This window comes from Periplaneta americana, chromosome 10 (genome assembly GCF_040183065.1).
Source record: "Periplaneta americana isolate PAMFEO1 chromosome 10, P.americana_PAMFEO1_priV1, whole genome shotgun sequence".
In the NCBI taxonomy this organism is placed as follows: Eukaryota; Metazoa; Arthropoda; class Insecta; order Blattodea; family Blattidae; genus Periplaneta; species Periplaneta americana.
Window position 1 is genome coordinate 53,119,584 of NC_091126.1, and position 21,944 is coordinate 53,141,527.

Sequence of the window (21,944 nt, forward strand, 5' to 3'; positions counted from 1 at the left end):
TTTTTATTACAATTAGTAGGCCTACACATGAATTTGATGTTATGTTTATCTTTTTAAAAACATTTACTCTTCACTCTGAACTTTAGACTTGTAGCTATTTCTTTCAAGTTGAAAAGTTCCCAACAGACTCAGACTTGATCAACTTATCCTTTTTTATAAAGTACTGAAATACCCATAAGATCATTCATAATTCACTCCAAGTCAGTGAAGGGGAGATTGACATTTTCTGCGGATTTTTGCAGTCTTATTTTTGTACACTTTATAACTTTTATTTACTTGACCCAAAGCAATCATGCGACCTGCTTGCTGTCGACAAACAGGGGATGAGAAATTTACGAGTAGCTTAGCTGATGGTTCTGGTCGAGCTGGAGGCATCCGAAACTTCATCAACAATGCAGTGGTAACATTTCTTCTTAAACTCAAAGTGATTGTGCTAGAATTGAGGACCGTTTTTGCAAAACTTGCTAACTGAAAAAACTAAATTTTACAGGAGAGACAAAACACTACAGGAAGCAAGTTTTGCTGTATGTCTCACTTATAGCAGAAAGCAAGTTTTGAAAAAAAAAAAACGATCACACTTTGACACACTACAATGAAGAGAAATAACCCAATTTTACTAAGACGCTTTGAACATCATGTAGAGGCCTGCCTTATGTTAAAGAATCCATCAAAATCTCAATTTTGCAAATTTTGCAGTTAGCAAGTTTTGCAAAAACGGTCCTCAATTGTTCACCGACATATCGAACTTCCAAAATATATACCATTTCTTGCGTCATACTGATATATTTTAAGTAGCAATATTGGAGACTAGTTGATCTACTTCTGCAATTAGATCTGCATACTACATCAGGTTGGGGGATTTATACTCTGTTGTTACACTTACAGTACATTATGTCCAATGAGTATGATGTTAAATTTCTCCATAAAGAGAAACGATACTCTGCTGCAGTCAAAGCTAGTCTGCAGTTACTTTGTTCAATTCAAGTTTGTCTCACCTGACTTGGCATTGTAAAATAAGGAATACAGTACATAATAAAAGAAAAACAATTAGAGTATGAAAAAATGTTCCTATTCAATAAAGATGAGGAGAGAACAGCCGAGAATGTAGCATAGAAATAATCATTTTCACGTTATGACTGAGGAAGAACACACGAGAGACAATACTGTAAAAACTGTTGTCTTAAATGAGGTTACTTTTGAGAAAGTGTCAAGGTTCCGATATCTCGGCTCGATAGTCACCGAGGATAACAACATATTAACTGAGATCAAGGATAAAATAGTCATTGGTAATCGATGCCTCAGAGCATTAGATAAAATTATAAGAACCAGATATATCTAAAAAAAATGAAGGTGAGGATTTATAAAACAATTATTAAACCTACGGTGACTATTGGAAGCGAAACCTGGACTCTACCTGAACGAGCATTAACCATCTTAAATACGTGGGAAAGGAAAATTTTAAGAAAAATTTATGGCCCTATTTATGATAAGGGAGAGTGGAGAATTAGGATCAATTCTGAACTACAAGAACTATATAAAGATCCAAGTATTGTCACTGATATAAAAATTAGACGGCTGGAGTGGCTGGGCCACATTATCAGAATGGACAATAATAATATTCCTAAAAGATTGCTAGATGCCACGTTAAGTGGTAAAAGAAGAGCAGGAAGACCTAAACTACGATGGTTGGATGATGTTCAGGATGATCTAGTTAAAGCTGGAATTAAGAGATGGAGACGGAGAGCCCTAGAGAGGGAAGATTGGGCGGCAATTCTTAAGGAGGTCAAGGCTAAACTAAAAGGGCTGTATGACCACAGATGATGATGATGATGATGATGATGATGATGATGATGATGATGATGATGAGGAAGAACATTGCAAAAGCAACTGGCCGTATGACTAAAGTACTAAAGAATCGAGCCCAAATTTTCAGAGAGCAGAATATTATTATAACAGACTGCTGATAGTTTCATAAAATTAGTAGCGTAATACTTTGAATTTTTATATAATGTATTGCTATGATATCTGCCCAGTGGGTTGTTAGCGATCCATTAATATGTGTCGTTGTTTTGTTAAATTTATGAGTTTGTAATATCTGTCTTTTATGCATAACTCTACATTACTCTTTCGTTATCATATAAACACTAATATAATTATATAGTGAGCAAATAAAATTGAAAATAATAATTATGTTACTTCCTTTTAAGGTACTGCTACGCTTCGTAGTGTACAAAGGCACAGAAACCATTCAATCGACAATTTATTTAGAACAAGACTGGACAATATGTCATGCCAAAGAGAAACTGTGTCCACTAAGAGATGTTGAACCTGAGAATGTTACCAACCTTAGCAAAGCATTTATATTGTAATTTTAAATAAATTTAAAGCATTCCTTTCAGTGGGTCGTTAACGACCACATGGGCTGATCTGGGTTAAGGCCATAAGGCCTTTCTAAGGCTTCCACATTTGCATACAATCGTCATTCCTCATATTATCTGTTAGATGTTTAGTGAACCCAAGGCTAAAGTGTGGCCGGAGGGATTTAGATGGATAGGAAAAAATCCATTTCTTCATCGGGAATCGAATCCGCGCCCTTCAGATTTGCAGTGCAACGCCTTAACCGCGAAATACCGTGCGTCCCCTTGACTGGGGGATAAACTGTCACAAATAGAGTCATTACAGAAGCAATGAGAATAGAACAAACGGCTGGTGCACGACTTATAAACTTACTAATTTTCAGGGAATGTATGCAAATATTAGTATTAGAATATATGTATATTTATTTAACCTGGTAGAGATAAGGCCATCAGGTCTTCTCTTCCTATCTACTAGGGGATTACAACTACAATATTAAGAATACAATTACAATTAATATTAAATTTACAATTACAATAAAAATCGAAGTACCAACAGACTAACTGATTAATAAAGGCTAGACAGTTTTTTGTAGAAATTAAGAACAAAGAAAGTAAAAATTAAATCTAGAATTAAATTATATAGTGATGAAATTACCGGATATTGAAATATTTTGTGCTAGAATAAGAGAAGTATTTACAAGAAGCCATGTCTGAACGAGTCTCAATTACTGACCAAGTGCCTAGTAGGTTTGTGTTTGAATTCAATTTTATTTCGACAGTCCCTAGGTAGCGAATTCCAGAGACTAAGCAGGGCTATTGTGAAAGAGAATGAGTATGAGGAAGTGCGATGGGATGGTATTGTTAGTATTGTTTCATGGAGAGAGCGTGTGTTCAGATTATGGTGGGAAGAAAGGTAAGTGAAGCGAGACGACAGGTATGAACGAATAGAAGAGTTAAATATTTCGAAGAGAAGGGGAAGTGATTGTAAACATCGTCATGTGGTAGAATTACTTACCATTTATGTAATAGAGGCCAGGAGGCGGGCCCCCTGTTTGGTCCACGTAGCCATTCGTCGCGTATATATAATGCGGCTGCTCCTCCATGGGGCTCATCACGTCACTACTTGTTGTCTGGTCGTTTTCTGTTGCCTCTGTAACATGAAAGAAGCTTTCGTCATAAGAAATAATCCCTAAACATATAAAATAAACGCTTAAGAATTTAGGTACTGCCCAAGTTCAAAATGCCTGATCGAGCATTACACCCTCATTGTATACATATATATATATATATATATATATATATATATATATATATACAAATTTGCGAACAATTCTGACGTTTTAAATATCTAATGTTCGATCCACAGCGACTTTGGTCAATGTTTTTCGGTCAATGTATGTTTGGGTCACAGATATATGATTATTGGTCGTGAATATTTGAGTCACATATTTTCGCTCAAAGTTGTATTTCAGTCAATGCATATTGGTCAGAATTCTTAGGTCACTCAGCACATTTAGGTCACAATTTTTCGGTCAATCATTTGGGTTACTGAAATCGGTAACTCATTTCTTTGGTCAGAATGAAAGAAGACAACATTTTAATGCATTTTATTTTTCTGTTATGAATGCATGTAATGTTTGTTGCATAAGCATAAGTTATTCGTGATGGTCTTCACTGTCAGTTTCTTCAATGTTCTCATTTGGATTGAATTTCAATGTGTAGCTACAGTTTTAGGTAAATATCCGTCTGTCCGTCATATTTATACTCTTCATATGTTTGCACTACATATAGTAGTAGCTTCTGGTTGTTAATATACCGTACTTCTTGTTCAGGACTGGTCTCCCATTATGGGTAACACGAAAGAGAACAAGGGCAACACGAAAGAGATCAAGAACAACACGAAAGAGAACAAGAGAAACAGAAATGAGAACAAGAGCAACACGAAAGAGAACAAGCGAAACAGAAATGAGAACAAGAGCAACACGAAAGAGAACAAGAACAACACGAAAGAGAACAAGAGCAACACGAAAGAGAACAAGAGCAACACGAAAGAGAACAAGCGAAACAGAAATGAGAACAAGAGCAGCACAAAAGAGAACAAGGGCGACATAAAAGAGGACAAGGACAACACAAAAGTGAACATGGGTGATACAAAAGGGAACAGGGGCATCACAAAAGAACAAGGGAAACACAAATGAGAACAAGATAAAAAAAGAAAACAAGAACAACACAAAAGAAAACAAGGGTGATACAAAAGAGATTAAGAACACAAAAGAAAACATGGATGATACAAAAGGGAACAAGAACAACACAAAGGAAAACATGAGTGATACAAAACAGGGCAAGAACAACACAAGAAAACATGGGTGACACAAAAGAGATTAAGAACACAAAAGAAAACATGGATGATACAAAAGGGAACAAGAACAACACAAAGGAAAACATGAGTGATACAAAACAGGGCAAGAACAACACAAAAGAGGACAAGGACAACACAAAAGAGGACAAGGGCTACACAAAAGAGAACAAGGAAAACACAAAAGAGAACATGGGTGATAAAAAGAGAATAAGGGCATCACAGAAGAACAAGGGAAACACAAATGAGAACAAGAGCAACACAAAAAAGAGAACAAGGACAACACAAAAGAAAACAAGAGTGATACAGAAGAGAACAAGAACAACATAAAAGAGAACATGGGTGATACAAAAAAGGGCAAGGAAAACACAAAACAGGACAAGGACAACACAAAAGAGGACAAGGGCAACACAAAAGGAGACAAGGGCAACACAAATGAGGACAAGAGCAGTACAAAGGAGGACAAGGATAACACAAAAGAGAACACGGATGATAGAAAAAAGAACAAGAGCAGCACAAAAGAGAACAAGGGCAACACAAAAGAGAACAAGGGCAACACAAAAGAGAACAAGGATAACAACATAAAAAGAAGGGTAACACAAGAGAGACCACGGGAAAACTAAAGAGAACAAGGGGATCACAAAATAAAACTACTAGGGGAACACAAAAGAGCACAAGGGCAACACAAGAGAACAAGGGAAACGAACAAGGGGAATACGAGGAGAACAAGGCACTTTAAGTGACGGTCAATTCTCTTGTTACCTCCCCATACCTGGATACCTAGTGGAGAGGAAGACTTATAGTTCTACGTTGAAATATTGCGGGTTAATTTTCAGTTAAACAACATGCAGCAACATGTGAGGTGGCTTATGTAGAACTAACCCCGTGTGAAAATCAATCTTTGTAGCCTAATTAGTGAGCGGAACTTAATCTGGCTATTCAATAATCGGTCGCGGTTTCAAATCGCGTCCAGGCAACGATGTACAGTTCACAGTTTCATCACAGATAATTGGACCCATTAGTTACAATTCTGCAGCAAGGGGTGAGTCATGAGGTTCCATAACCAACAAAGCCTATATTTTCAAGCCGTGACACCTGTAATTCTGATCCTTGTTCCCACCATCCCCAGAAAATATCGACAGTTGTGATGACCACAGATTTCTTATAAACTCGTCGTCCACATTTGTTAACCACTTAGGTTAGTTCACCTAACCTGTTAACCACTTCGTGATAGAATGAAGGTTCCTCGAAATGTGACTTACGTGACAGTTTGTAGGAATTCAAATCATGGTTCGACAGCAGGATTGGATGTGTGTTCATTTTTATTGTGCTGTCTTAGAAAGGTACTACTTTATGTCATGCTGACTTGAATTATGAATATGAGTGAGCAGTATTCCTTCACAGTCCTAAAAAGTTAAAGAAAGTAATAAACCAAAGTTGTCAAATTTTGAATAAAGATTGAATGAGTAAGACACGTAAAAATCATTCAACATTTGCAATTTTGTGAATCTAGAAACATTGTAGACAGGCAGTTTTGCTTCACATCGCTGTCTATAAATTTGTACAGAATGATGGAAAAGCAAAAGTGAATGAATACTGATTGTGAAGTTTAGGTACTGAAATTTCATATTCACTAGTTCATGAATTTGTTGATCTTACTGACTGAGCCATTTCACGTAATTCGAACATCAACGTAAATGAATGCACGCTGTTACTGAATGAAACTGTACCTCCTGTAGGAACTTTACTGAATGAAACTGTACCTCCTGTAGGAACTCTCAAGAGCAATGACTTGTTGTACAAACTCAGAAACAAGATTTGGGCCACCTGAATACTACGCATGCTCAGTATGTTATAACCAGGCTTCGAGACTTGGGACCCGATACAATAAGTTTACTGTGCATGTACTATAGGTTGTTGACTCACTGCAGGTAGTGAAAGACAGATGTGTTGAGGTAACAACGTTGCTATTTAGAATAGAGTACGGTAGTATGGGGAAACACACACATATGTATTTTCTGGAAGTAAATATACATTACACAATGACAATATCAAAAGAATGTGAAAAGCATTTATTCTCCTGTCTTTTATAAGCATTTGTGTTTAATTATACACAGTGTTAATGGTGGACATAAACATGTAGCAATTTTAATTTCTTCATTTGTCCTATTGGTCGTCTTTAGGAAGTGCAGTTACAGTACCGAATTGCAATGTACTACAAGATACATTCTCAGTGTCTCAAACGTAAATCTTTTTCGGTTATCTGCCAAGCACAGTTGGTACTGTAAAACGTTGCGCTCTATGTCACATGACGTGATAGGAGCAAAACGAAAAAAACCTAACATCATTGCATCTCTAAGAGACAGTCCTTTACTCTCGAGTTACTCTATGTCCACTAATTTGCTGTGTATGTTACACAATGTTCCATATCCGTTATTTTTACATAAAATTGATTTCAGCTTCTGTTTTACACGTTCAGTAACCGGTATACTTGGTGCCGGATTAATTCTCGTGTCATTTCCTCAACTAATTTGAGGGCTTCTGGCATCTCTTGCTCTGACTATGCTAACCGTGTAATAGTTTCAGACACAGCTTGAAAATGAGTTTGTATAAAAACTAAATTATTCGTCAGAACCTTCAAATCCAGAGCGTTTTCCTTTGCGTATTCGTTGGCATTCATTCTACAGTACCCTCACCCACTGTACGCTTTACCACTATACTCAGTACGCCGTTATGCGGATTTCCCACTGAACTGCTCGAAGTCTCGAAGCCTGGTTGTAACTGGAACTTGGAAAATTCAGTTGGCCCAAATTTTGTTTCTGGGTCTGTACAAAAAAATCTGTACCTGTTGAAATGCTTGAATGTATTCCACACGACGATAAGAGCGCGAGAACAGACGCTCCTCTTAAAAATGCACGTGCAATTTCAGGAAGCTTTTAAAATTGAATGCGTTACTGCATAGCAGTTGTCATTATTTTCTTCAAGTGTTCTATTGAGTAACGGGGACAATGTAACGGCTACGTTATTTTTCGGCCATCAATATCACGTCTGACTTTATATAAAATTATGAATATTAATAGGAAGTACTGTGAGAAAGTCGTATTGTTATCGAACACGTCCTTTGTAACGAGAGTCGTGAGGGTCTGCCTCTCGGACATAAGACGAGACTCCTTGCGAAATAGCCGCCCGCGATGACACACATTATCATGAGCGAGCTGGGTCCGCGCCAAGTTCCAGGCAGCTATCAGCGCGATCGGGAGCATCTCTGCCACAAGCACCTGTATCGCAAGCATCATTAAGCCGCTCCAAGTTGGCACTGATAGCGAACTGTCCTGCGGGCTCGAAACACATTTCCCGTTCATTGAATGCAGTTCGCCGTCGCTGCTCGACGGAAAAATCTCAATATAGGCCTATTGTAGCATGCATACTAGAAGAGTTGCGTGATCACGGGGACATGTAAATGAAATTATAGGTGCTCACTTCTTTTTATTTTTATCTGTCACATATTGCCGGAGTGCAGAAGCATTTCTTCGTTGAAGTTATATGAATTTTCATCATATGTAACGGTTAAGGTACTCCAGAACAAGGATAAGGATATACAACAATAACTTACCTAGCCTACTTACTGGCTTTTAAGGAACCCGGAGGTTCATCGCCGCCCTCACATAAGCCCGCCATTGGTCCCCATCCTGAGCAAGATTAATCCAGTCTCTACCATCATATTCCACCTCCCTCAAATTAAATTTAATATTATCTTCCCGTCCACGTCTAGGCCTCCCCAAAGGTCTTTTTCCCTCTGGCATCTCAACTAATACTCTATATGCATTTCTGGATCCGCCCATACGTGCTACATGCCCTGCCCATCTCAAACGTCTGGATTTAATGTTCCTAATTATGTCAGGTGAAAAATACAATGCGTGCAGTTCTGTGTTGTGTAACTTTCTTCATTCTCCTGCAACTTCATCCCTCTTAGCCCCAAATATTTTCCTAACACCCTTAACCTATATTCCTCTCAAAGTGAGAGTCCAAGTTTCACAACCATGAAGAGCAACCGATAATATAACTGTTTTATAAATTCTAACTTTCAGATTTTCTGACAGCAGACTGGATGATAAAAGCTTCTCAACCGAATAATAACAGGCATTTCTCATATTTATTCTGTATTTAATTTCCTCCCGAGTATCATTTATATTTGTTACTGTTGCTCCCAGGTGTTTGAATTTTTCCACCTCTTCAAAGAATAAATTTCCAATTTGTATATTTCCATTTCGTACAATATTCTCGTCACGAGACATAATCATATACTTTGTTTTTTCGGGATTTGCTAACAATAAAGGAACTGAAATTAAAGGAAATAAAGAAACGGAAAATCAATTGTACGTACAGGAAAAATTAACAAAGAATGAATGTTCATGATAAAAAATAGAGACATCCGAAGCGCTACAGCCCAAGAAGGCCCCTGGTCGACCAACCAGCTGCTGGCCTCCGTCTACATGCTTCAGCAGAGGTGACCGATCATCCAACCGGAACGGACGTATGGTCAGCACGATGATCCACCAAGCCGTTATGTGTATTTGGCTCAATGAACAGGATTTCGAGTACTTATTGTGCTTCACCAAAATGCATCGCGATGCTGGGTGAGCACCTGTCCCATACACTGGTAAAAATTTCGAAATCAATTTTTCCCCCCTGATGATTCCAACCAACGCACATACCGTAATACGAGTTCTAGAAATAGCACCTTAGATCCTAACGCTACGGCGCGGAGCGGGGCGAATATTTATAACGGATCAACTAATTTTTAAGATCATGGTATTAAACGGAAGGTAAATAATTAAGGACACTAGAAAATGAGGTAAATTATGCAGAGTAAAACGTTAAGATAAGCTAAGAATAAATGGTAGGGTAAAGCAAGAAGAATAGAAGTTAAGGTAAAGCAATGAGAATAAAAGGTAAAATAAAATAAGGAAATGAAGAGTAAGGTAAAGTAAGGAGAATCAGGATTAAAGTAAAGTAAGGAGAATGAAAGGTAAAGTAAAAAGCAAATCCGTGGCGCTACAGCCCGTGAAGGGCCAAGACCGACCAGCCAGATGCTGGCCTCACATCCACATGCCGAAGCAGAGGTGGACGAACATCCAACCAGAATGGAGGTATCGTGTGGTTAGCACGATGATCCCCCCCAGCCGATATAGCTGGTTTACGAAACCGGATTTTCGCTACCTATCATAGCTCCCCAAGTGCATCACATTGCTGGGTGGGCACCGGTCCCATACACTGGCCGAAATTTCATGAGAAAATTTCTTCCCCCATGGAGACTCGAACCAGCGCGCATTCCGTAACGCGAATCCTGGGCAGGATGCCTTAGACCACGACGCGAGACAGAATGAAAGGTAAGTTAAGGTAAAACAAGGAGAACATAGGGAAAGGAAGGAGAATAAAGGGAAAGGAAGGAGAATAAAGGGAAAGGAAGGAGAATAAAGGGAAAGTTAAGGCAAGGAGAATAAAATGTAGATAAAGTAAAGTAAGAAGAATAAAAGTTAAGGAGAAATGACTGGAATTCGCAGAAACGCGATGCTGCAGACTGTTGAAATTATTAAATTTTTGTAGCCCATTGTTGAAAGGATCAAATGCTCTAAAATGACCTTGATCACTCATTGGCAATAGTTCAAAACAGCGGGAAATTTAAACAACTGTTAAAACTATATTGGACATGTGCTATTTTGCTTTCAAAATGTCTATTAAGCAATATAGTAATTACTAGAGATATTCAGTTTTGAGAAAAAAATATCTGGAAGAAATGAATTGCATGGACATGTTCAGCTTTGATGAAAAATCAATCTTCACAATGCTGTTTCAATGGAATATATTCACATTCTTTGAAAAATAAATTTACATCTAGTTAATTGTCAGCTAGATATATTATAATCGATTTATAACAGAATTTCGTAATTATTGGACATGTTCAGTTCAGTTTTGAAAAAAAAGCTCTTTATATATATATATATATATATATATATATATATATATATATATATATATTGAATAATAAAGCCTGTATGTAGTCAACATGTAGACACCTATTATTGGAGAAAAATTCGTTCCGACACCTGGAATCATATACAGATGACTTTATGGGCATTTTTAGACAACAGTTTTTGAATCACTGTTAATATTGATATTACTTATACTTCTAAATGCAGGTAGTCGGCCATTGATGATACAAAGGAGGAGAGTTCGGCCGGCATCGTGACTCTGGTCTCGGCATAGTTCAGATGGAAAAAGCGCTCAGCACACAAAGCTGAGAGGTCCTGTGTTCGATTTCCGGTTCCGCAACGAATTTTTCTCCAATAATAGGTATTTTCAGGTATATTTTGATTTTTAGATTATCTTTCTGCGCCATATACTTCATTTTATAAACATTTTAAGCCTGAAAAGTATTAATTTTTCTTAAGTTAAAAACATAGATATTGTAGGAACATTTTTCTCAGAAGAACTTTGCAGTACAGGTTCCTAAAAATTCAAGCATACTTCCAATGCAGTTGGCTATATTTACTGCCATTGTCATCACATTATCATTATTCGTTGAATAGAAAAATATTTTCAGTCCTGGAAAGAAATCATTTACAAATTGTCATATTTTTTCATACTTTTGTGGCTATAAAACACATAATAATTTAAATAATTTTATGAAAGTGGCCATGTCTCTTAACTACAATGAGAAATGGGAGTATGCAAAATTTCAGCGTTCTAGCCCCAGTAGTTTCTGAGAAAAATGTTCCTAGAATATCTATGTTTTTAACGAATTTAATTAATACTTTCTAGGTTTAAAATTTTTTATAAACGCAAATATACGAGGTATAATGATAATCTAAAAACCAAAATATACCTGCACATATTGTGTGTACACTGTAAAAATTTTAAATTGATAGTTTCAAAAGCTGAAGAGTAATAACAAACTTTCTTCACCTTTACACAACAGTGTTCAGATTACCCAGTCCCCTTAAAGCAGTAAAAATTAATACCAATGTCAACCAGAATTGTCTACTTTGTTTAGTAACATTAGAATATCCATATTATTTTCGTCAACAAGCTCAACGTGGTTGAATTATCTGTAAATATGTGTCCGTTATTAATGAAAAGCAGGAGTGTGTTGCTCTAACAAAATACAGATAAATTAGCCAAGCTAAGTCGGCAGCTGTAAGCGAATAGAAAACGAGGCTCGGAGGATACTGGGCGTGGCCACCTCAACAGAAAGGGTGCATTAAATTTTTAATCGTATGTCATATCAGAGGCATTGAAGGAAGCTGCCGTATACACTTCGGCCCGTCTCGGTCCGAGTGTCTCGACGCATGCGGAATGCTCCGGCTCAGAGCGTCTTTTCTAAGAGCGGGCGGACCATAATCAATCGTAGCCCTGTACAGTCTGCGTGGAAGTAAATCCTTCAGACTACCTACCTACAAGAAACATTGCTACCAAATACAAAATGCAACCACCCCATGAAGCAATTGGAGAAAGCTAAAAGAAACAACGCACCTTTCAACATACAGCCTTGCATTCAAGAATAAGAAAAAAACATGTTTTGTAATAAATAAAAGGAGGATATTGTAAAACAATGAGGGATTCAGGCGTAAAAACATGGTACCGGTAACTAACATTTTGGTGAAAAATGTATATGTAGCGTATAATATGGTATCTTACATTCTGCGACTAATGCAGTAGTTAGTTTTTCAACATCTCAACAGATGGCAGAAATATATAGATTTTATTTTCCTGGTCACTATACAAAATGTTGTATGTATAAATGTTTACCAACCAAATAACGTCAAAACACTAACATCACTTACCATGTTTTACTCCCGAACCCCTCTATTTTGTCCACAAAATATTGCTTTAACAAAAAACAATATTAAATTCATATCTGCAAGTTTTTAAATTTGCTTTAAAATGCAACCTCTCCTCCAACGGCAGAATAAACGACGCACTGTGGGTAGATCATAGTGCGCAAATCTCAAATTATTTGAGATTTCTGAATATTTTCAGGGCTCTGACAAAATAAATGCTCTATTGCATTCGCAGTAACACCAAGAAATCTATAATTCAATAGATTAAATAATTACTCGGGGGATCAATTTGTATCAAAATGCAATAAACGACAAAAGAATTATGTGAATAACTTTCATTTGTATCATTTCGAAACAAAGGTCGAAATGAATTCAAAACAAGTATCGTCACCTAGAATTCAAACGAGATTTTGTTTTTCATAAAACTTAATTTGAACGAAGATTCTGGTTTCGAATGAATCAATTATCTATAACTTTTACACAGCTGTAGCTGATTTTCATACTAAATTTCGTATCTACAAAGCAGTTATACCCATGCTAGTTCCCGATAATTATTTAGAACAACAGTTTACTGATTCTGGCAGTAAATTGAAAATGTCTCATCCCAGTGTTTAGTAGCCTATACAAGTTGAAGTGTTACCGTATCTATTGACTTTACTTGCAGGATCAATAGAGAATATTCTAAACCTTTCTGACCTGAATTTATGGGTGCACAATGTGGTCATAGAGATACCAAAGTGAAACAAAAAAAAAATAGCAATCCTCTTCCTAATAACAGCTGGCCAAGGTACTGGCGGGTGCTGCACTCTATCGATAAAGAATGGAACTACTTCTGAGGATATCAAATGGAAGCATTAGGAAAATCATATGAGTCAGAAATTACAGAAATGTTAGTGATTCCAAATGGGCTCATTCGAGCGGAAAGGGCTAAGCATCTAATTTTATTAAATAGTGAAATAAATGAATTAATAAATAATTATTACTACGCAACGCACATTCTGCATTGCTTGCAAGCCTGTATTAACATAGGCTAATATCAAATGTTATAGAGAGGTATTACGAGGTAGATGCTCTCTACCATGTCTACTAATACGCCTCGCTACTGACCATGAGTGATGGGAAACTACATGAAACAAAACAATTTCAAAATGATTGATGCTCACTCAGACGAATGGTACAACTAGCCAGGTTAGAGACTGTCACATGAACAAATTGTGTAGACGAATCATTTTGTTTGTTTCCAAGCAGGGAGAGACAACCGGGAGTTGTTTCATGCCTACTTGTTTGAATCAGTCAAAATCCAGAAACATATTTCCAGCTGACTGTGTGATTTGTTTGCTTCAGTGTAGGCCTATATTGAAGGTATTTGAAGTAGCTCCGTAGCAAGGAATCTAAATTGTGACATAATAAAATCTGTTCGTGAGAAAACAAAGAAACCACAAAATTACTGAAGCTGCTCTCAACGTGTAACGAGAGTTTGGAAATGGTGAAAACCCATTTTCCTCTAATTTATACTGGATTTGCTTCTTTTTTTTTAATTTCGAACGTTGTCTTTTGTTCAAGTGCCACAGTAGTTTCTGCTAAAATACAGTACTTTCTTAGAATCTGTATGACATCTGTATACCAGTACCAAAATAATAAATTATAATAGTAGTTATGCATTATTATTATTATTATTATTATTATTGATCGTAGTAGTAGTAGTAGTAGTAGTAGTAGTAGTAGCCGCCGTCGTAGTAGGTAGTAATGGTGGTAGCTGTAGGTAGAAGTAGTAGTAGTAGTATTAGTAGTAGTAGTGTAGTAGTTGTTGTAGGTAGTAGTGGTGGTAGCTGTAGTAGTGTTGTGGTAGTTGTAGGCAGTAGCAGTAGTAGGTAGTAGAGGTAGTAGTAGTAGTAGTGATAGTAGTAGTGTAGTAGAAGTGGTAGTTATAGGCAGTAATAATGATGGTAGTTGTAGGTGGTAGTAGTAGTAGTAGTAGTAGGTAGTAATAGTGGTGGTAGTTGTAGGTAGTAATAGTAGTGGTGGTAGTAGTAGTAGTAGTGATAGTAGTAGTGTTGTAGTAGTAGAGGTGGTAGTTGTAGGCAGTAATAGTGGTGGTAGTTGTAGGTGGTAGCATTAGTAGAGGTGGTAGTAGTAGTAGTAGAGGTGGTAGTAGTATGTAGTAGTGGTGGTAGTTGTAGATTTTAGTAGTAGGTAGTAGTGGTTCTAGTGGTTCTGGTTGTAGGTTCTAGTTAAACGAGTTTTTATTTAAAGCTTAATTTCGTAGATATTATCTACTGTACTGCGAATTCTGTGAAACTTTTCTCGTGTCTCTTAATATTATATCCGTAAATTAACTTAGATGTGAATAAATAAATAGCAGCAATGATATATTTATACCTTTCCATTCGATCACATTCATCAGCATTTCTCAGATATAAGGTTTTGACGACGTGTGGAAGAGATTGACTCAGGGGCACGCACCCTGGATACACAGCGTAACTTAGCAGAATGGACCTGTATGGTTGAGAATGTACTAAGATGGCATTTGGGTTCAATTTATGTAAGAGGTGCGAACATATCGTGTACAGCTAACCAGTTATCAAGTCCTCTGTGGTCCAGATGTTTGTCGAGCTTAGCCGGCTCTAAGACAGCCGACGGGAAACAAAGCACACGTATCGGTAAACGTACTCAACGTGGTACAGGTAGTACTGGAAGTTTTGTCCCTCGGCTCATATACACCGCTAGCATTTGTGGATAAATTTCCCATTGACTTGGCGCAGTTTGTCTTGAGAGATTAATGGAATTTCTTAGTGAATGTTTTCTTTTAATTCTTCTTCGGCGTGGGAGTTTCACTTATACAATTTTTAACTTTTAACTTTCCCCGTAGATAAAAACGCATGAACTAGGATGGGAAAGCGGGTTGGCCAAACATTACATGTAATTACTTTATCTTGAAAAACTTTGAGTAAAGCAGCTTTAAGTTAACGTAGCGCATGAGCTGTCACGGAAGAATTAAAAGAAAACATTCGCCACGAAATGTAATCAATTTCTTAAGAATTACGCCGAGGAAGTGAAAACTTTATCCGCAGACATCAGCAGTGCACACAAGCCGAGGAGAACAGCGGGACCATAGCGCGCGTTGGAGCATTGCGAAACATCGCATTTCTTGTATATATTCATCCTGGACAATAGACAGGAGAACGTCTAAGTGCTGCTTCGTCATGACCCCATATAAATCAATCAATCAATAATCAAATCGCATGTATGTGCATATGACACCTCAAGGTCCATGGCCCCAAGTCTGTGAGTGCCTCTCCTGGATGACTAATCGATCAACAAACACTTGAGCATATCACATTGAGTGCACGATTTTACTCATCTGCTTTATTTTTATTGATGTCAAATGAATTTGTATAATGGAGTTTAAATGATAGTATCCCGATAAAACCTAATTAGCATCGACTTTGTCCACTATAAATTCCTTTTAGACTCGTTAGCATTTGAACCCAGGTTCTTCTGTAGGAATATGACTCTCTATACTTTTCGCTAAGTATAAACACAGTTCTGTTAATTGACGGTATATGTATACAGAGTCATTCAAAGTCCGGCGACTTAAAAAAACTCCGTTATTAGTGCAGACAGCGAAAAAAGTAAAAAGGGAAAGTTGTTGGAAATGTGTAGTTTTCAATCTAATGTATTGGAATTTTCAACGCAGAATGCACTATTGACATCGTACAGTAGTGGCAAAAAAACCGGACCGAACCTTGTAGCTGATTTCAGAGCCTTGTTCACTCCAGAGCACGATAGAGTGGTAACTAAGGGTCATATTCATAGACATTCTAGGCGCAGGCTTCCGATGGATGATCAGCGAACTAACGTTTTTCGTATTCATAAACCAGTGTTAGATATATGGTATGATATGATATATGATATGATATGATATATGATATGATATATGATATGATGTATGATATGAATCCTGTACAAGTAATCAGTCGATAGCCGGGCTAGTTTAGCACGCTCGTAGCGTGGGCTAGCGGAATGTCTATGCATAGCAGCCTTAGTCTTTCGTGGTTCGAATCCTGCCACGGAAGGAAACTTTTTTTTTGTTCCTTATTCAAATTTATTCCTAATACTTTTCGATTGCAGCGATATTTTACTACTTAATTAACTTATTATTCCCAGAACATGAATTTCACCAGCAATCGAAAAGTATTGGGAATAAATTTGAATAAGAAACAAAAGAAAGTTTCCTTCCCAGGCAGGATTCGAACCACGAAAGTCTTAGTTACCAGTCTATTGTGATCTGGAGTAAACAAGGCTCTGAAATCAGCTACAAGAGTCAGTCCGGTTTTCTTTGCCACTGCTGTACATTGAGCTTCAATAAAAACGGAAAATGCCCTGTTGCCACATGCTTCGTCATTAAAGGTGGCATTTACGTTATCGCAATTACCATAGTGTACTCGGTGAATTGCAAAATAATTACGATATTTAGCAGTGTTGCCAACACAAGTTCAGGAGAAACTTGCAGTCAAGAATTTAGCCACCGGCGTGACTCAGTCAGTTAAGGCGCTTGCCTGCCGGTCTGAAGTTGCGCTCGGGCGCGGGTTCGATCCCCGCTTGGGCTGATTACCTGGTTGGGTTTTTTCCGAGGTTTCCCCAACCGTAAGGTGAATGCCAGGTAATCTATGGCGAATCCTCGGTCTCATCTCGCCAAACACCATCTCTCTATCATCAATCTCATCAACGCTAAATAACCTCGTAGTTGATACAGCATCGTTAAATAGCAAACTTAAAAAAAGAGTGAATTTTCATTAAATAATTAAGTTATCAATGTAAAAAAAAATATTTTTTTTCTGCACTGTGGTAAGTTAAATAACCGCTAAACTCTGCATGTCGACTATTTCTCTCCGTTAAATAAGACATAGGCTATCTGAAACCAACTAGAACTAGCGGAAACGTACTAATTTGGCAGCATTGGGATTCGCGGGTGTGTCGTACTAGTGTACAGCCTCAACAGTTCATTCTACGATGAAAATTCAAGGACATTTGATTGAAAACTACACATTTTCAATAACATTCCCCTATTTCCATTTTCTTTTGCTGTCTGCGAAGTTTCTCTATGTCACCGGACTTTTGAATCACCCTGTATAACTTTACACTCAGTTCGTCTTAAGCTAAGAAGTATTTGTAGCGACAGCACAGCATTATTTTGTGTTTCATGTAAATTGCTTATATGAGTGAGTGACTATAAAATCGCAGCAACATATTATGGATAGGAGCAACTCTGTTATATCGGTTTAGTTTCAAAGAAAGATTTCTACAAGAAACATTATCGTAAAAGAGAAGATTATTTAAAGTATTAATGATCACACGTAATTAAGCCCCATCTTCCCCTAGACTTATAAAACTTTCTAAACAAATATGAAATGCCGAGTAACGCTTCCTTAGTGATGCAGCCAAGTTTGTTTGATATCCTTGAAGCTGAGAAAGAGGAAGGAAATCTCCTTTAAGAGTGGAATTTAGTCTTCACCATCACCTCACCTGCCAGAGAAGTTGCCGCTCCTTCCCGGCGTCGTCACACTTCTACCGATCGAAGATGCTGACATTGAGAGTGGGAGAATGTAAGTGCAGAAAATTCTGAAGGTCATTGTAGATTTAAAAACACATACTACAGAGTAAATCGTATGTAATATCATTAATTTCAGAAGGTTATTCTTTGAGATATTTCAAACTAAACAATTTAATACAATTTTGCTCGTTTTTGCTTCCTTTTCGAGATAAAAATTGCTTCATATGAAATATTTCATAGCGTATCTCGGGAAAGCCATTTATTTAATTCCCAATATGCTCAGTCAATTTAAGGGAGCAGTTTATTGTGATAATATATGATTGAAAGAGTTTTAGTTTTGTCCTTTAAATGTACAGAAATTTACTCCGAACAAATGTAACATTGTAAAACTCCTTTGCAGAACGAAAAGTTATATTTGTTCGGGATAAAATTTCTGCAAATTTAAAGGGCAAAACTAAAATTTTTTCAGTCACTTATTATCACAATACACTGGTCTCTTAAATTGACTGAGCATATTGGGAATTAAATCAATGGATTTTCCAAAACACGCAATGAAATGAATAATTTCGAGGGAAAAATTGTTCCGGGGCCGAGTATCGAACCCGGGACCTTTGGTTAAACGTACTAACGCTCTACCAACTGAGCTACCCGGGAACTCTATCAGACACCGATCCAATTTTTCCCTCTATATCCACAGACCTCAAAGTGGGCTGACAACCGTCAAGCAATCAACATTGAGTGCACACTAACTCTGTGTGACTTAAATTGTGGTTTTCTGTTAACGAACAGTGACGTATATTTGAGGTCTGTGGATATAGAGGGAAAAATTGGATCGGTGTCTGGTAGAGTTCCCGGGTAGCTCAGTTGGTAGAGCGTTGGTACGTTTAACCAAAGGTCCCAGGTTCGATACCCGGCCCCGGAACAATTTTTCCCTCGAAATTATTCAAATCAACTTCACAGGGAGTTATACCTGAAAGTTGATTTGCACGCAATGAAATGTTTAATATAAAACAATTCTTATCTCAAAAAGGAAGCAAAAACGAGCAAAATTGTATGAAGCATTTTTGTTTGAAATATCTCGAGGAATAACCTCCTGAAATTAATGACATTACTTACGGTTCACCCTATATATTGTATCTCCCTAAGGAACTTAATTAATGAATAAAATGATCAATAAACGGAATAGCAATGACAATAAATATTATTGAAGAAGTGGTGATGATCTGGAATACCGCTACAATATTTACGTTAATTTAAATTTAATGTAAACGGCAGTAAATGTGTTCTCCTCCATAGATTAAGACAGTAGTATCGTTTTCAGGTACAAGTCGAAGGTATATGGGTAAAATTGCCGGACAAAAAGTGAGATTTAAGAGTATGTTCCAAGGAGCTGTGTGTGTTGAGTTCGTCTCGTCTTACGCGATGGCACTGTGCAGCGTGGAGCACACTTCCAGTGTTTTCAGCCCTTCGCCGAAGAGAAGCACAAGTTCGTTTGAGGTTTTCTGGTTCCTCACGAATTCCTTGATGTGATATCGCCAAGTTATTGACTGTTCTGGAATACACTAAAGACTTTAAATGTTCCCAGAGCCTCACGAATTGTTGCAGACAGTGCAGACCAGTTTACTTGGAATCAAAAACTTGCGGAATTCTGTACCTTCGAGGGCTCTACTTTATAATCCTATGATTCTTGCAAGTTCTTTTCTTATTTTTGCGAATTCTATACGTCCTAGTCAGTGCTGGAAAGAATTTAGTAGGAAGGAGAGTTGGTTTAAAATATTAGTGAAACTATTTAACGGAATGAGAAAAAAGGTTCAGGATCCCGGACTCGTGGACTTCTCAATTTATTAATGATGTTTTAGATCATGTAGCAAATGTGAATTCTAATTCCCCAGTGTTAGATAACATACCTATTCCGTGACTACTTTTTGCAAATGACTACGCTATTGGAGCATTTTCGGTCAACGGGCTTCAAAAGGCGATTAACAAAATTAATAGCTTCTGTAAAACTTGGGATCTGAAAATAAACTAAAAGAAATCAAAAGTCCTATATGCAAAAAGGGCAACGTGCATAGTAAGAAAAAGAAATGGTACGTGAATAAAATTCCAATTGATTGTGTTTCCAGATTCAAATACCTACTGTAGGAGTGATAATAGACAGTAGGGGAAATTGGAAGTTGCAAAATGAATTGGCACGGAATAATGGAAAAAAAACGCACTCCAAGCAGTAGACAGATGCCTTAATAAATGGCCGAATATTGGGGTGAAGAATTTTATCAACATCTATAATGCTCTAGTAGAATCAAAAATAATATATAATATTGAGATCTGGGGTAGTAGGTTATCCAGCAGAAACATCGATAAAGTAAGAGCCAAAATGTGTAAAAAATTTCTAGGAATACCGGAGAATGCTTCTAACCTGGCAGAGTTACTAGAGATGGAAACCGATTCGAGTCTGGGAATTATTCTAGAAAGAAAAATCAAATATTTAGGTAATATTCTGTATATTTATATGATTGAATGTAAGCAAGGTAGTGGTGGACCGTATACAGAAATGTGAGGGAAACCACTACCTGAAAGCCGTATGATGACAATAAATATGAATATGAATTCTCTACCCTATTAAAATCTGTAGTAATTTCTTTTTGAAAGCTGTGAACCACAACTCAAAATCGTAATCTCATACATATTCATTCAAACTTTCAATCACAGCCCTGTCCACCGAGTCTAAGGCATTCGGTTCCGGGTTCGAATCTGATTCAGCCATAGTGAGAATTTTGGCGGAGGAGTTTGCAGCTGTGGTTTCTCTCGGGGTTCACCCATTTTTCAATAACACACTTAACATAGTTTCGTTTATATCCATTCCATTATCATATTCATAGAATATCTCCGAGCACTGGTTGGCGATGTACGGAGAAGGCCGGGTATGCAGCGAGACTTCACACACTCAATTTTTATGCCTATGGACGATAATGCGCTTAGGGGTGGGTTAGTGTGTAGTTCAATGTAATGGATGTGCTAGGGGTTCGCTCTCTCACTTGAGAATAATAAACCCTCTACACCGGCCATTTTCAACCGGTGTGATGATCCTCTGGTGTGCCGCGAGAAAATTAATGTAATATACGTACTAAAGCTTGTCGTAGTAAATTGGAAGAATAAAAGTGAAAAAAGTTGTAAAAAATATTATTCCACAAGGGTCAACATTCAGCGAACATGGCACAAGTCAACATTTGGTAAACACATTCCCTCCCTAAAACCCTCAGAATTCCCCTCTGGTTTTGAACCAAAAGTTTGGATTACGTAAATGTGCCAAGGGATTTTAAATTACATTTTAGTGTGCCGCATGTTGAAAAAAGTTGAAAAAAAAAAAAACGCTGCTCTACACTAATAAGATAATTGAAGCTAAGTGACTTGAGGGATACTAGGACTGAGTTTGGAGACTTACAATTTTAATCAGATTTATTTCATTTTTAACAGTTTGTTAGGTGTACTGAAAATAAGCAGTGTGCAAATTTTGAGTTCAATCGGACTGCTGGTTTCGAAGTTAATAATTTTATTTTAATTATGCAAACTAGTGATATAATCAACATGTTCCATGCGCATTACATTTAAATATAGCAAGTTCATATTTTTTCGTACGGACCCTAATTCACGGGTAATGTTTTAACGTTGAGAAATCCAAGATATTGAAGCTGGTTTGGACACAATACAGTAAATTTTTGAAAATCAGACATAAATTTCCTTATATTTTTTATACTGCGTGTTCAGTTCAAAGTGTGTCATGGCTCGCCGTATGCCGTCATGTGGCTAGCCGATGAGCCTAGAGAATTCAATCTTTC

The 21,944-nt window shown here is 37.2% G+C and overlaps 1 protein-coding gene across 6 annotated transcripts in view; it reads right to left on the reverse strand.

The window, feature by feature from the left end:
* The window catches only part of LOC138707688 (serine-rich adhesin for platelets-like), a 554,966-nt gene that overhangs the window by 116,931 nt on the left and 416,091 nt on the right, over positions 1 to 21,944 (reverse strand). For all 6 annotated transcript variants that reach the window (XM_069837489.1, XM_069837483.1, XM_069837484.1 and 3 more), the window contains one exon: positions 3,373 to 3,507. In XM_069837489.1, the coding sequence (XP_069693590.1) occupies positions 3,373 to 3,507 (135 nt within the window). The remainder of the gene's footprint in view (positions 1 to 3,372; positions 3,508 to 21,944) is intronic.